The 15,691-nt window shown below is 43.0% G+C and overlaps 1 protein-coding gene across 2 annotated transcripts in view; it reads left to right on the plus strand.

The window, feature by feature from the left end:
* The window catches only part of lnx2b (ligand of numb-protein X 2b), a 78,939-nt gene that overhangs the window by 24,386 nt on the left and 38,862 nt on the right, over positions 1–15,691 (plus strand). For both annotated transcript variants that reach the window (XM_068047347.1, XM_068047346.1), the window contains exon 2: positions 3,089–3,566. In XM_068047347.1, coding sequence (XP_067903448.1) covers positions 3,178–3,566 — 389 coding nt within the window. In that variant the 5' untranslated portion in view covers positions 3,089–3,177. The remainder of the gene's footprint in view (positions 1–3,088; positions 3,567–15,691) is intronic.

The raw sequence follows: 15,691 nt of genomic DNA on the forward strand, positions 1-15,691 counted from the left end.
AGATTCTCCCTTGTTGGAGATGGTCATTGCCTGGCACTTGTGTGGCATGAATGTTGCTTGCCACTTATCAGCTTTAAATTGAATATTGTACAGGTCTTGCTGCATGCAGGCATGGACTGCTTCATTAACTGAGGAGTTGCGAATGGAACCAAGTGCTGTGCAATCATCAGCAAACCTCTGCACTTCTGACATGATGGAGAGAAGGTCATTGATGAAGAAGCTAAAGATTGTTGGGCCTAGGACACTGTGTTCTGAGGAATTCCTGGGCTGAACTGATTGGCCTCCAACAACCACCACCATCTTTGTGCTAGGCATGATTCTAGCCAGTGGAGACTTTTCCTCTTGAATCCCATTGAACACAAATTTTACTAGGGTCCTTGGTGCTACACTTAGTCAAATGTTGCTGTGATGTCAGGGGCAGTCATGCTGTCTCACGTGTCAAATTAACCATTTTTGTCCACGTTTGGAGCAAGGCTGTAATGAGGTCTGGAGCCGAGTGGTCCTGGTGGAACACAAACTGAACATTGGTATTCGGACTATTGGTGAGCAAGTGCCACCTGATATCACTGTTGTTGACCCCTATCACTTTGCTGATGATTGGGAGTAGGCTGAGGGGGCAGTAATTGGCTGCTTTGGATTTGTCCTGATTTCTGTGATATACCTGGGCAATTTTCCACTTTATCAGGCACATGCCTGTGTTGTGGATGTACTGAAACAGCTTGGCTAGAGGCACAGCTAATTCTGGAGCAGAAGTTTTCAGCACTGCAGCTGGGATGTTGTCGGGGCCCGTAGCCTTAGCTGTATTTGGTGCACTCAACTGTTTCCTGATATCACGTGGAGTGAATTGAATTGGATGAAAACTTGGCTTCTGTGATGATGGGGATCTTGGGAAGAGGCCGAAATGGACCATCCACTCAGCACTTCTGGCTGAAAATGGTTGCAAACATTTCAATCGTGTCTTTTCTACATTCAGGCTGGGCTCCCCGATCATGTTTGTGGAACCACCTCCTCCCATTATTTGTCTAATAGTCCACTGCCATTCACAACTGGATGTGGCAGGGTCACGGAGTTTTGATCTGATCCATTTGTTGTAGAATTGCCTATTATCAATAGAATGCTGCTTCCCTGTTTAGTGTGCATGTTGTCCTTTGCTGTAGCTTCACCAGGTTGGCACCTCATTTTTAGATGTGCCTGCTGCTGCTCCTGGCATGCTGTTCCACACCCTTCATTGAACATGGGTTTGTCCTAGGCTTGATGGTATTGGTAGATTAAGGGACGTATTGGGTCACAAGGTTACCAGTTATGCTAGAATACTATTCTGTTGATAGCCACAGCACTTCAGTGCTTGAGCTGCTAGATCTGTTCTGAATCTATCCCATTTGGCACAGTGGTAGTGCCACACAACATGATGGAGGATATCCTCAGCATGAAGCCATGAGTTTGTCTCTACACAAGGACTGTGCGGCAGTCATTATTAAAAGTCTGCAAAGGAAACCCGACCCCAGTACGAATGCCGGACCCGGAAGCCCGACATGACCTGGCCCGAACCTGACACGTGTCCTTGGATCCCATCAGGGTCAGGACGGGTAGCAGGCCTTTGCATCAGTACGTGGGTAAAGGCCTGCTACCCGACCCGATCCTGACGTGTATCGGTTTCGGGCCGGGTCATGTCGGGCTTCCGGGTCTGGCATTCGGGCTCGGTCAGGTTTCCTTTGCACACCTTTAGTCATTATTACCAATACAGTCATGAATAGATGCATCTTTGGCGAGGACGAGGTCACATAACTTTCTCACTCAAGTTGGTTCTCTTGGCTCCTGCTACAGGCCCCATCTAGCAGGTGGACTCAGCCAGCTGGGTCAGATGTGGTGCTGCCAAGCCACTAGATGATATTGAAGGCCCCCCACCTCCCACCCCCAGAGTACATTCTGTGCCCTTGCTACCCTCAAGAACTTCTTCCAAGTGGTGTTCAACATGGAGGAGTACTGACTGATTAGCTGAGGGAGGGCGTAGGTGATAATCAGGAGGTTTCCTTGTCCATGTTTGACCTGAAGCCATGAGGCAGCTTCGTGTCTCGAGTCAATGTTGAAGACTCCAAGGGCCATACTCTCCTGGCTGGATATCACTGTGTTGCTACCTTTGGTGGATCTGTCCTGCTGATGGGACAGGATATATCCAGGGATGGTGATGGAAGAGTCTATTTAACTGTAAGTTATGATTCGGTGAGTATGACTATGTCAGGCTGTTGCTTGACTAGTCTGTGGGACAGTTCTCCCAATTTTGGCACAAGTCTCTGGATGTTAATGATGAAGACTTTGCAGGGAAAACTGGGTTGGTTGCGACTTTGCTGTATCCGAAGCCAATGCCTAGATCGATGCTGGGTATTTTGTCCAATTTTATTATTTTTATAGGTTTCCTTAGTGATTTGCTACAACTGAGTGACTTGCTTGCCATTTGTGAAAGCAGTTTTAAGTCAGTCACATTGCTGTGGGTTTGGAGTCATGTATATGCCAGACCAGGTAAGGGCATTAGTGAACCAGGTGGGTTTATATGACAATCTGGTATTTTCATGGTCACCATCATTGATACCAGCTCTTAATTTCAGATTTATTTAATTAACTGCCACAATGGGATTTGAACCCATGTCTCTGGAGCATTAGTCCAGGCCTCTGGATTACTAGTCCAGTAACATAAATACTCTGCTACTGTACTTGGTGCCACCATTAGGCCTACCTTGCCAAAATATCAATACTCAAGGTGGTAGTTGAATGACTGATCAATGCATTGTGACCATTTCATGAAAATAACAAATGCAGGAAGAGCTTGTACATCACGTGACTGCTATTTTGAACATAGTACTTGAGCAAAGGTGGAATTAATGGGTGTCATTTTAAGCTGTAATGAGAATGTAAATCAACAAGTAACTTGCCAGACGTATTAAAAATACCAGTAATTCTTGTTTGGCTGAACCTGAGCCTCTACCTTGTGATGTTAAAACTACACAGTGGTTAATGCTGTTGGTTGGTCCCATAGCAAATATTTATGTTTGATTGACACCTTTTCTTTTTCAAAATTACCTTTCTACTGCAGTAAAGAAATAGCCTCTGACAAGTGCTGGCTGAAAGTGTCCAGAAAGGATCTACAACGCATCGAGAAGCTCTTGGTATCGTACGCACATCATGAGTGAGCCCAATCTTGAAGATACTAGTTCCGCTGTAAATGAATTATGTTGGGAATGTGGCCAGACTCATATGGTACTAGAGAACCACTTATATGATTATCAGGATGATGTGGATGATGAACTGGTTTGTCACATTTGCCTCCAGCCCTTGCTGCAGCCTCTGGACACCCCATGTGGCCACACATTTTGCTTCAAGTGCCTGGAGAATTTCCTGCAAGAACAGGATTTCTGCCCAATGGATCGTAAGAGGCTTCACTTCCAGCACTGCCGGAAATCCAGCCTTCTGGTGCGGAACCTACTTGATAAGTTGATTGTTTTCTGCCCTTTTCGATTGGACTGTGGGAAGGTGATGCAGCGTTGTGAACTGGACCCTCATCTCCAGAATAGGTAAGTGGTGTGTGACCTAGTTTCAATTGGGGATAAGTACATAGTGTTTCTATTTTGTCATGACCTAACTAACAAAATAGGAATTAGCTTTGAGATTAAGAATTTACACTGCCCAAAATTAAACTCTAATATATGAAATCTAATTGAGAAAGAGCAAACTAGTATTTATATAGCACCTTTGCATATACTTAGGTCGTGCCAAAGTACTTTTGAAATGTGTTTATGTAGACAAGCTCAACAACAATTTGTGTTGATATGTAATACAAAAATGGGATTCCCTGCCTAAATGCCACTGTACCTCTTCATTTAAAACCCAACTCTTCGACTAAACGTATGATTTTTGCCCCACTCCAGCAATTTCTTCTTTGGCTTGGCATCGATTTTTCTTCATGCCTCTCTGTGCCATGAGATGTTTTCCTATAGTAAAGGCAATGTAAAAATGCAATAACTTCTCTTTCCTGTAGTCAGCTGCCCTGATGGCTCAATGGGTAAAAGTACTGACATTTGAAATATTAAGTCATACCAAGCAAAAGCTCCCAGGTTGGATTTGCTCTGCATTGAGTTAACTATTCTCAACCAGGGAAGCATTTGAGCGCTGCATATAGTCTCCATGTTCCTGACTTAAGCTCCTGGTTGCTGCTGGAGCATTCACAGGTAGATGGCTGCTGAGGTTTAATTGTGGCAGCAATGCCGTTGTGGTCAAATATGCTGTCAACACCTACTATCTTGAACTGCCGCTTGATTTTTTAAAATTATTTATTCATGGGATGTGAACATCACTGGCAAGGCCTGCATTTATTTCCCATCCTAGTTGCCCTTGAGACGGTGGTAGTGATTGAGTTACTGGAGGTTTTCTGGCAACCATGGAACCATATCCCATCAAGTGTTGGTATCTTTTAGGGTTTTCTGGGAGACTGTCATGTGAGCTGTTTCCTGGCATTTAAGTTCCTTACTCTGACTGCATTGTCACAGTAGTAAACCAAGTTTTATTCAACAATTCTGCTAGTAGTAGATTTATTAGTGTAAACACCTGAAACAAGCTCATGAGTGTCAGTTTTCCAAAATTTAACTAATGTAGTTTGGTTATAGAGACAAAGCTCTGTAACTGAATTTAAATACATCATTCATTATAAACCATAACAGTATATATGCCTTACAAAGTAGAAACTTGGGACAAGTGGGTATTTTATCAGCTTGGAACATAGGGATAGGTGTAGGCTGATCTGTACTTCAACTCCATTTACCCACCACCTTTTCTCCATATTACATGATACCTTTACCGATCAAAAATATAGCAGTCTCAGTCTTGAAACTTTAACCCAGTTTACAGCCTTTGCAGGGAAGATAAATTTCTAGATTTCCACTACCCTTGGGTGAAAAAGAGCATCCTGATATCATTCTGAATTAGCCTAGCTTCAATTTTAAGATTTTGTCCACTTGTTCTGGATCCTCCCATCAGAGGAAGTAGTTTCTCTGCATCTATCTAACTGAATCCTTTTATCATTTTAAATACCCTGATTAAGTCATTCCACAAATATTTAAACTCAAGGGAATACAAGCCAAGTTTATGCAACCTGTCTTCAGTTTGACCCTATAAGTACTGGTAATCTGCACCGTACCTCCCCAAGGCCAACATTCCTGAGGTTTGGTGCTCAAAACCTGAATGCAGTACTCCAGGTGGGGTCTGCCAAATGACTGAAGCATCAGTTTCCTCACTACTGCATTCCAACTCCATTGAGATAAAGGCAAACATTACATTAGCCTTTTTGGGGTTTTTTTTGTATAGTGCAATCCGTTAATTATTTTCCATCAAGGAGGATTGAAAGTTTTGGCTGTGTGGACTCAAATGAGTTTATATCCATTCTTGATCATTCTGTTCTCTGACAACCACCACTTGTCATCTCTTCCTTCTGCAAGTGCCTGTGCATCCTTCACTTCTTTCAATACCAGCCTATTTTTTATCTTCCAGTCCACTAGTAGTGGATTGCTTGTTTAGTCACCGTTTTCCTGTGCTCTGGAACTCCTTGCCTAGCATCTTTTTGTTCCTTCCCATCAAAACCTTTTTTCCTTGACTGAGCCTTTAGCCCTAACCATCTTCATTTGTCCTCTTTCCATTCTTACTTGACATCCACTGCTTTGTACCCAAATGTAAAGCACTTTAAGATATCCTCCTATGTGGTTTTCGGTCACTGCCACAAACACCATTTCCATGCCACAGATTCCATCCTTCTCCCTGGCAACTATCTGAGGCTGAACCAAATTGTTTGTGTCCTCTGCGTCATATTTGACCCTGGGATGAGCTTCCAACCACATACCTGCAATGTTCCACCTCCATAACATTGCCCAACTCCGCCCCTGCCTCAACTCATTTGCTGCAGAAACCCTCATCCAGGCCTTTATCACTAGACTTGACTATTCCAATGCACTCCTGGCCAGCCTCCCACATTCTATTCTCCATAAAGTTAAGGTATTCAAAACTCTGCTGCCCGTGTCCTAACTTGCAAGTTCCATTCACTCATCACCCATGTGCTCGCTGAGCTACATTGGCTCCCAGTTAAGTGACACTTCGATTTAAAAAAAATTCTCATCCTTGTTTTCAAATCCCTCCATGGCCAAGACCCTCTCTATCTCTGTAATCTCCTTCAGCCTCACAACCTTTCAAGTTATCTGTATTCCTTCAAATCTTGAACATTCCTGATTTTAATTGTTCCATCTTTGGGGTCCTTCAGCTGCCAAGGCCCTGAGCTCTGGAATACCCTCTCTACACCTTTCTGCCTCTCTCTTGTCCTTTAAGATGCTCTTTAAAACCTAACTCTGAGTAACCTTTTGATCATCTCCCCTAATATCTCCTTATGCAGCTTGGTACCAAATGAAATGTGACAACATTTCTGTGAAGCACCTTGGGACATTTTACCACATGAAAAGTGCTTTTTAAATACAAGTTGTTGCATATGAGGAGTGCTAACAAAATGCAAGCTGTCATTGTCTCTTCGGGGCTTAATGGGTCAAAATCTTTCATCTGAACACTGAATGCTATTGTCAAACCATGACTTCTGTGTATGTTTCCTTTTTTTTAAATTTAAACTACTCTTACGCTTACTTTAAAGACTGTTCCCATCCCTCAAAAAACCTCTATGCACCTCTTCCACACAGACCATTTGTGCCAATCTCCATAATACTGCTGGGCTGTGGTATGTAAAGTAGAAATGTGATTGCTGAAAGCAAAGAATACTGGATAAGATAGGGCACCAGCTTTGCTCAGTTATTTTACTGAAACCAGTTACTTCAATCCAACAGCAGATTCATAGAGCTATCCTTTCTACCATCGGGATAAAGCAGTCGTTTTTTACAATGCAAATGCAGGGAGCTGCCGCTTAAACATCACTTTCTCTGGTTCGAACTACAGAAACTGCAAATATAGGAGTGACTGTCATTTGTAATTAGGACTGTAGCTGATGGCACAAGGGTTGTGTGTCTACAGTTAATTTAGTGTAAAAATAGCTTGTTTGGTCCATTTGATAGAGCAGCATGCAAGCTTTCTGCCAATGCTGTGAACTCCATGGATAAAACGGGACATATTTTCTTTTATTAAATTCTCCTCTTCTCGTGCTTTACTTTTTCAGTTACATTTCTAAAAAAAATAGTCAGTATGAGACAATTTAACAAAGATTTGTATTTTTAAAACTGATCAGCTGCAAAATCCAGGTCGAGGGAATCTCTCACCTTGCACGCATAATGGGAACCAGGAAGGAGTTTCATATCTTGTTTTACTAGTTTAATATTGTAATACCCTGCAATAAAAACTTTGTACTTCGTTCACTGGAAGAATTGTAGCATTAGAAATATTGCCTTTGACTAATCTCAGTGCAGTTGAACTGTGGTTCCTGTTTTTGATATCTGCTGCAGAATGGCAAATGGACTCATGCTTTCCACTCTCCATACAAATGGAGGGCATATTTTCCTAAATAGACACTAAAAGATTAACTTTACTGTCTAGCGTTATTCCCCATAAGTACAGAGTAACCCATTCCAAAACCAAACTTTGTGTTCAAAACCAGACAGATGATTATGCGACTGAATTTGTGGCACAAAAGCACCAATAATATTGCGTTATAATATCTGTCTCGTTCTGAACACCAGGAGGGCTGGTATGGAAGCTGAAAGTGTTATATCAGTGCAGTGAGAGTGCTGGAGGGTCAGTGCTTTGGGGCAGACCACAAGGAAATTTACCTGATCCTAGTCCAATGCCCTATAGTAACAGTGAACACAGAAAAATGGTGAAATTAAATGCTACGCTTCTCTATCATTGAGGGTGGGGATGTTCGTGGAACCTCATCCTCCCCTGAGTTGTTTAATTGTCCACCACCATTCATGACTGGATATGGCAGAGCTTTGATCAGATCATTGGCTTAGCTCTGTCTGTAACGTTCTGTTTTAATTGATTAGCATTCAAGTAACACTGTGTTGCAGCTTCACCAGGTGGGCACCTTATTTTTAGGTATGCCAGGTGCTGCTCCTGGCATGCTCACCTGTACTCCTCATTGAACCAGGGTTAGTCCCTTGGCTTGATGGTAGGTAGAGTGAGGGATATGCCAGGTCATGAGGTTACAGATTGTGGTTGAATACATTTCTACTACTGCTGATGGCTCATGGTTACCCAGTTTTGAGCTGCAAGATCTGTTCTGAATCTATCCTTTCTAGCATGGTGGTAGTTCCACACAACAGCATGGAGGGTTTCCTCAGTGTGAAGACTGGACTTCAACTCTACAAGGAGTTATGTGGTGGTCATTCCTACCAATACTCTTATGGATAGATGCATCTGTGACAGGTAGATTGAGGATGAGGTCAAGTAGCCTTTTCCCTTGTCTTGGTTCTGTCACCACCTCCTGCAGGCCCAGTCTGGCAGATATGTCCTTCAGGATTCAGTCAGCAAAATCAGTAGTGTTGCTACTGAGTCACTCTTGGTGCTGGACGTTCAAGTCCCCTACCTGGAGTATATTTTATGTCCTTCTGTCCTCAGTGGTTCTTCCAAGTCATGTTCAACCTGGAGGAGCATCAGCTAAGGGAGGGTGGTAGGTGATGATCAGCAGGAAGTTTTCTTAACCATGTTTGATCTGATGCCATAAGGCTTCATTGGGTCTTGCTCAATGTTGAGGACTCCCATGGGCATTCCTTCCCGACCTGTATTATCACTGGTATACTCTGGGTTGATGTTGGAGGAGCCTGGGAGGTTGGCTGAAAGGTATGATTCTTTGAGTATGATTTGTGTGTGAGAAAGCTTCCCCAATTTTGGCACAAGTCCTCCGAGAGAGCTAGCATGAACCTGATGGGCTGAATGGCCTGCTTCTGTGCCATAATGTCTCTGACTCTGTTTGTGAGGAGGAGTTTGCAGGTTCGACTGGGCTGGGTGTGTCTTTGTCGTTTTCTAATCTGATGCCAAAGTTAATGCTGGGCGTTTAGCTGTTTTTGCAAGCCTTGTTATACTTTGTCATTGGTATGCTGAATGAATGGCTTGTTCGTTCATTTTGGAGAGCACTTGAGAGTTAAACGTGTTGCTGTGGTTCTGGAGTCACGTCGGCAGGATAGCAGCTTTTCTTCCCTAAAAAACATTAGTAAATCAGATTTTGGTTTTTTACAATAATGCAGTAGTATGTGCCACCATTACTGGCCACTAGCTTTACTAGCCAGATTTAATTTGAACTCTTGCCATGGATCATTAGTCCAGGTCTTTGGATTACCAGTCCAGCAGCATAGCCACTATGCTACTGTTCCCATGTAGTGTATATTACTACAGCCAAACAGATGCCATCAAGATTTTGATGAACTGGGTTGCTCGCATTGCTGACTTGTTCCAATGACCTAACCTCCTTTAGACTAGTATATTTATGAGACAGTAATGGGAGTATTTGGACATTGGCATTGTTGGTGAATGAGATGTTATCGCAACGACTCTTGTTTATGAACCTGGGTGGAATTTAACCACAAGTTGAAGTTCAGCTCGTTAATAATTGATGAGATGATCAAACAGACAGAGTTGGGCTGCTGACCTGGAAATAAAATGTTTCTACATTGCTGATTTTTCAACCCGGCATTATCACTGTGTCTCCGGGGTCAGAAGTTACCAATGGGAAATTCTGCTAAAAAGATAAAAGGAATGAAATAATTTCCCCATCGTACTTTAAATGCACTCCCCACCTGTCTCAGATCTGCCGTCCCCTCCCAGTCCTATTGGAGTGTTGGGATTAAAGTGTATCTTTGAAGTGCTTTTACTCTGCAGCCACTCTACACCCTCTTGGACCATGTCTTCTGACATGAGACCTACTATCCCACGTAACGTAATAAGACCATTGTGGTTTCTCCACTTCAGTATTAACATCGTAATAGTTTTGAAGCAATTTGTGTTATCGCAGACTTGTTTAAACCAGTCTTCACAAATTAAAACTCACAAGCATTGTGACCTGATGTGATCAGGTGGTTTTATAGTGACGCATTGCAAATAACAGAAATCTGGGTTCAGCTGCACTCCTTTAATTTTAAACCTCTGAGTGACTAATAATGTTTCATTCCTTAGCTGCTATTCTTTTAAAATTCTGACCCTTATTTATAAACGTCCTCTCTTTGTCCTTGCTAAAGCTGTTACAATTATCCACAAATCTGCCACTCCAAAGAACCCATTCCTCTCCAATTTCCAGAGAATGCAATTAAGCATTGCAAAATCTTACCACTTTTTTTACAATACTTTTTTATATAGCCCACATGAACGTTTACACTTGGCTATTGGGTTGGTTTAAATCCTTTCACTTCAGAGCCACTTAGCACTGAATCAACAACAGGTCCTGTTGGTAGTTGCTGCCTTGTGCCAACCCTAAATCTGGCACATTTGTAAGTGAACTGGTAACTAGAAGATTAGGTACACAAGAAAGGAATTAATTGGCTTATTTGACTTATTCCATACTTTACAAGTACTATTCCTAAAGTCAACTACTTCCTCTACTGTTATATCCCCCAGCTGTTGGCAATATGACTCTTCACAGGACTATGGAAGCTTTTCTTCTTTAAGTACAAAACCTATCTCTTCTTTGGAATGTGTCCAAAGTGTCTTCATAGATAACACCAGCATTGCTGCTTGTGAGGAAGGTTTGATAGATTTCTAAATATTTCTCCAATGTGTCCATCACATACACTTCTATTCTGGCTGCTATCCACTAACAATGCTATCCACCAGGATGTAAACCAATAAGTCTAGCTTCATACTGTAGGATATTCAGGTAGCACTAAGCAGATAAAATGGACACCAAACATGGCCAGTTCAAGGAAATGTTTATTTACATCAGGATGTCATCACATCATTAGCATAATATACATTTACACATATCTGTAGAGGGATTCAGTGAGAAGAGGTAATGGCAGTTCATTGGGGCCTTGGGTTGTGGAGCACATAAGGGAGTATGGATAAGAACATGCATTGACTATACTGTTCTAGTTGAAGCTTTCTTCTAACACAACTAAAGAGCAATTTATGTAAGTAGATGGAGTCTCCTATGAACCAGTAACTGTGCACTTATACTCTGAATGTCAGTGATAGCAAGCTCAGGGTTCATAGTTACCCTTTTATTAAGACCATGAATATCCACCATGTTCACAAAACTTTTTAATTCAAGGAAAATACCACACTGCCATACTAACTGATACAGGCTGTCACCAATAGATTTACTTACAGAAGGACAAAGCACAATAAATATTGGAAGTACAGTACTTAAAACAATGGAGATCCAATTAGTTTTGAGGGATAAAATACACTTTTAGGATGCATATCTTGTGCAGCTTGAAAGGCGACCAAATTCTTGGATGAAACGGTCTTCTGTAGACTATGGTGATGCAAAGTTGTGTGTATTTCCAGTCAATGGAACTCAGGTCTCAGGATAAAGAGAGGGAATTTGTATTTATATAATGCCTTTGATGACCTGAGGAAATTCAAAACCACTTTACAGCCAATGAAGTCACTGTTGTAATTAGGGAAACTTGACAACAAAATGATGTACAGCCAGGTCCTACCAACAGCAATGAGATAAATGATCAAATATTTTTTGTATGCTGTTGGTGAAGTCTCTCGCCGTGAGTCGTCTGTGTGTTCCTGAGTTCCCAATAGGTTAATAACACCACTTCATAATCAAAGATCGCATTATGCTTGTGACACAATGGAGGATGCCTGTAGTACATTTTAACATTACTTTTTGGATGAACCATAGAAAAATTACAGCACAAAAGGAGGCCATTCAGCCCATTGTGTCCGTGCCGGCCAAACAAAACTAGCCGACCAATCTAATCCCACCTTCCAGCACCTGGTCCATAGCCTTGCTGGTTACAGCATTTCAGGTGCCTGTCCAGGTACCTTTTCAAAGAATTGAGGGTTTCTGCCTCCACCACCATTCCTGGCAGTTAATTCCAGACACCCACTACCCTCTGGGTGAAAAAGTTTTTCCTCATGTCCTCTCTAATCCTTCTACCTTAAATCTGTGCCCACTAGTAATTGACCTGTCTGCTCGGTAAAACAGGTCCTTTCTGTCTACTCTATCTAGGCCCTTCATAATTTTGTACACCTCTATTAAGTCACCCCTTAGCCTCCTCTGTTCTAAGGAAAACAACCCTAGCCTATCCAATCTTTCCTCATAGCTGCAACTTTCGAGCCCTGGCAACATTTGTAAATCTCCTCTGCGCTCTCTCCAGAGCAATTATGTCCTTTCTGTAATGTGGTGACTGGAACTGTACACCGTACTCTAGCTGTGGCCTAACCAGCGTTTTATACAGTTCCAGCATTACATCTCTGCTTTTGAATTCTATACCTCAGCCAATAAAGGAAAGCATTCTATATGCCGCCTTCACCACTCTATCTACCTATCCTGCCACCTTCAGGGACCTGTGGACATGCACTCCAAGGTCTCTCACTTCTTCTACCCCTCTCAATATCCTCCTGTTTATTTTGTATTCCCTTGCTTTGTTTGCCCTCCCCAATTGCATTACCTCACATTTCTCTGGATTAAATTCCATTTGCCACTTTTCTCCATCCACTCAACCAAACCATTGATGTCATTCTGGAGTTTAGGGCTATCCTCTTCACTGCCAACTACACGGCCAATTTTTGTGTCATCAGCAAATTTGCCAATCATGCCTCCCACATTTAAGTCCAAACCATTAATACATACCACAAACAGCAAGGGACCCAACACTGAGCCCTGTGGAACACCACTGGAAGCAGCTTTCCATTCACAAAAACATCCGCCAACTACTACCCTTTATTTCCTGGCCCTGAGCCAATTCTGGGTCTAACCTGCCATATTCCCCTGTAATCCCATGGGCTTTCCTTTTACTGACCAGTCTGCCATGTAGGACCTTATCAAATGCCTTACTAAAGTCCATGTAGACCACAACCACTGCACTACCCTCATCAATCCTCCTTGTTACTTCCTCAAAAAATTCAATTAAGTTAGTAAGACATGACCATCCCTTCACAAATCAATGCTGACTATCCCTATTAATCCATGCCTTTTATAAGTGGCAGTTTATACTGTCCTTCAGAATAGATTCTAACAAGTTACCCACCGCCGAGGTCAGACTGACCGACCTATAATTATTGGCTGTGTTTGCTGACCACGCTACCACTAGGTGGCGCTGCATTGGCACATGCGCAAATGCAGCATGTGCCACTAAAACGTCACAGTCTGCGACTTCAGGCAGCTGCCAGGACTAAAGATGGCGCTGCTCAAATAATCACATGAAGGCAACCTAACCTAAACACATGGCAGCACACAATGGCCGGAGGGAGAGAGCGAGCGGGCTGGGGGGGAGCGGAGCAGGCCGGGGGTTGGGGAGCGAGTGGGCGGGGAGCGGAGCGGCTGGGGGGAGCAGAGCTGCCGGAAAGAGCAGAGAAACTGGAGAGAGCAGCGAAGGGGGGAGCGGAGCATCCGGAAAGCGCATCTGCAGAGGCCGACCAGACGCGTTGCCCGAAGATGTCCACGTCAAGCGATGACATCATCAGCGCTGCGCTAACCAGTCCTGGCAAGTCTGAACGTAGCGCACACGCAGAGAGCAGGAGCCCGTCTACGCATGTGCGAACCTTGGCACAGACTGATGACGTCAGTGACCGGCTGCGTTGTCAGGAATCACTTTGATAATTATTTGGCTTATCCCTCGCATCCTTTTTAAACAATGCTACAATGTTCACAGACCTCCAATCGTCTGGTACCTCTCCTGTATCTAGTTAGGATTTGAAGATGATCCTCAGAGCATCCATCATTTGCTCCCTGGCTTCCTTTAACAGCTTGGGATGCAATCCATCTGGCCCTGGCAATTTATCCACCTTCAAGGATGTCAGACCCTCTAGTACTTTCTCTCATTATGGTTATCATATCTAATATTTCACATTCTTCCTCTTTAATAACAATGTCTACATCAACCCTCTCCTTTGTGAAGACAGAGACAAAAAACTCATTAAGAATCCTGTCCACATCTTCTGCATCCATGCATAAGTTCCCTTGTACATCTCTGATAGGCCCTACCCTTTCCTTAGTTATCCTCTTGCTCTTAATGCACCAGTAAAACATCTTTGGGTTTTCCTTGATTTTACCTACCAATAAATTTTCATGTCCCCTTTGCTTTTCTAATTTCCTTTTTAACTTCACCCCTGACTTTCTATACTCCTCTAGACTTTCTAAAGTATTAAGATTTTTGTGATCGTTGTAAACTTTCTTTTTCTGTTTTAACTTGCCCTGTAAGCTTCTAGATAACCAGGGGGCTCTAGATTTGGCAGTACCTTTATCTTTGTGGGGACATGCCTACACTGTGCCTCTAGTATCTCGCTTTTGAATGCCTCCCATAGGTTTGCCACTGATTTTTCCTTCAAGTAGCTGTATCCAGTCCACTTTCGCCAGGTCACCTCTCAGTTTCTTGAAATTTGCCTTCCCCCAATTGAGAACTTTTACTCCTGTTTTATCTTTGTCCTTTTCCATGATTATGCTAAAACTTACTGTATTATGGTCACCCACTGTTACTTCCTCCACTTGCCTAGCTTCATTACTGAAGACTAAATCCAGAATTGTGCCCACTTTTGTTGGGGTTGTTAGGTGCTGGCTAAAAAAGTTCTGTTGAATATAGTTCAAGAATTTTGTCCCCCTCTCTGCCCTTCACACTGTTTGTATCCCACTTTAGATAGGCAGGGTAATTGTGTTTTTATTGGCTTTAGCTAGCAATATCATCCAGGTTCATCAATATATGTGACTAGTGCACAATCAGCCCATGATACTAGGAGATGTGTGTCCTAATGAATTTCCAGCAGTATACCCACTTGTCAGTGAAGCTTTTTCTAATCTTTCTTTGTAATTCCTGCATTACTGTAAATGTTTACATAGTATATGCCTCTCTGAATTCAAGTACCTGCTATTTCAATTTAAATTTACTTCTGCATTCAGCCCTTAGCAATATTTGAATGCTGCTGTATTGCAGTTTCAGTTACACCATCATTATTAAAATGTTAATGATGGGAAATTCAGTATGTGGTGTCCCACTGTCGTTGCCACCTATTTACTGCACCAGCCCATTTTTTGCCAGGCACTTTAAAACAAATTTTTTTTTATTCATTCATGGGATGTGGGCATCGCTGGCCAGGCCAGCATTTATTGCCCATCCCTAATTGCCCTTGAGAAGGTGGTGGTGAGCTGCCTTCTTGAAGCACTGCAGTCCATGTGGGGTAGGTACACCCACAGTGCTGTTAGGAAGGGAGTTCCAGGATTTTGACCCAGCGACAGTGAAGGAACGGCGATATAGTGTGTGACTTGGAGGGGAACTTGCACGTAGTGGTGGTCCCATGCATTTGCTGCCCTTGTCCTTCTAGTTGGTAGAGGTCACGGGTTTTGAAGGTGCTGTCTAAGGAGCCTTGGTGGGTTGCTGCAGTGCATCTTGTAGATGGTACACACTGCTGCCACTGCGCGTCGAGTGGAGGGTGTGAATGGCACCCCATCTACAAACAATCAAGCGGGCTGCTTTGTTCCGGATGGTGTCGAGCTTCTTGAACATTTTTGAAGCTGCACCCATCCAGGCAAGTGGAGAGTATTCCATCACACTCCAGACTT

The sequence above is a fragment of the Heterodontus francisci genome, chromosome 15 (assembly GCF_036365525.1).
Source record: "Heterodontus francisci isolate sHetFra1 chromosome 15, sHetFra1.hap1, whole genome shotgun sequence".
In the NCBI taxonomy this organism is placed as follows: Eukaryota; Metazoa; Chordata; class Chondrichthyes; order Heterodontiformes; family Heterodontidae; genus Heterodontus; species Heterodontus francisci.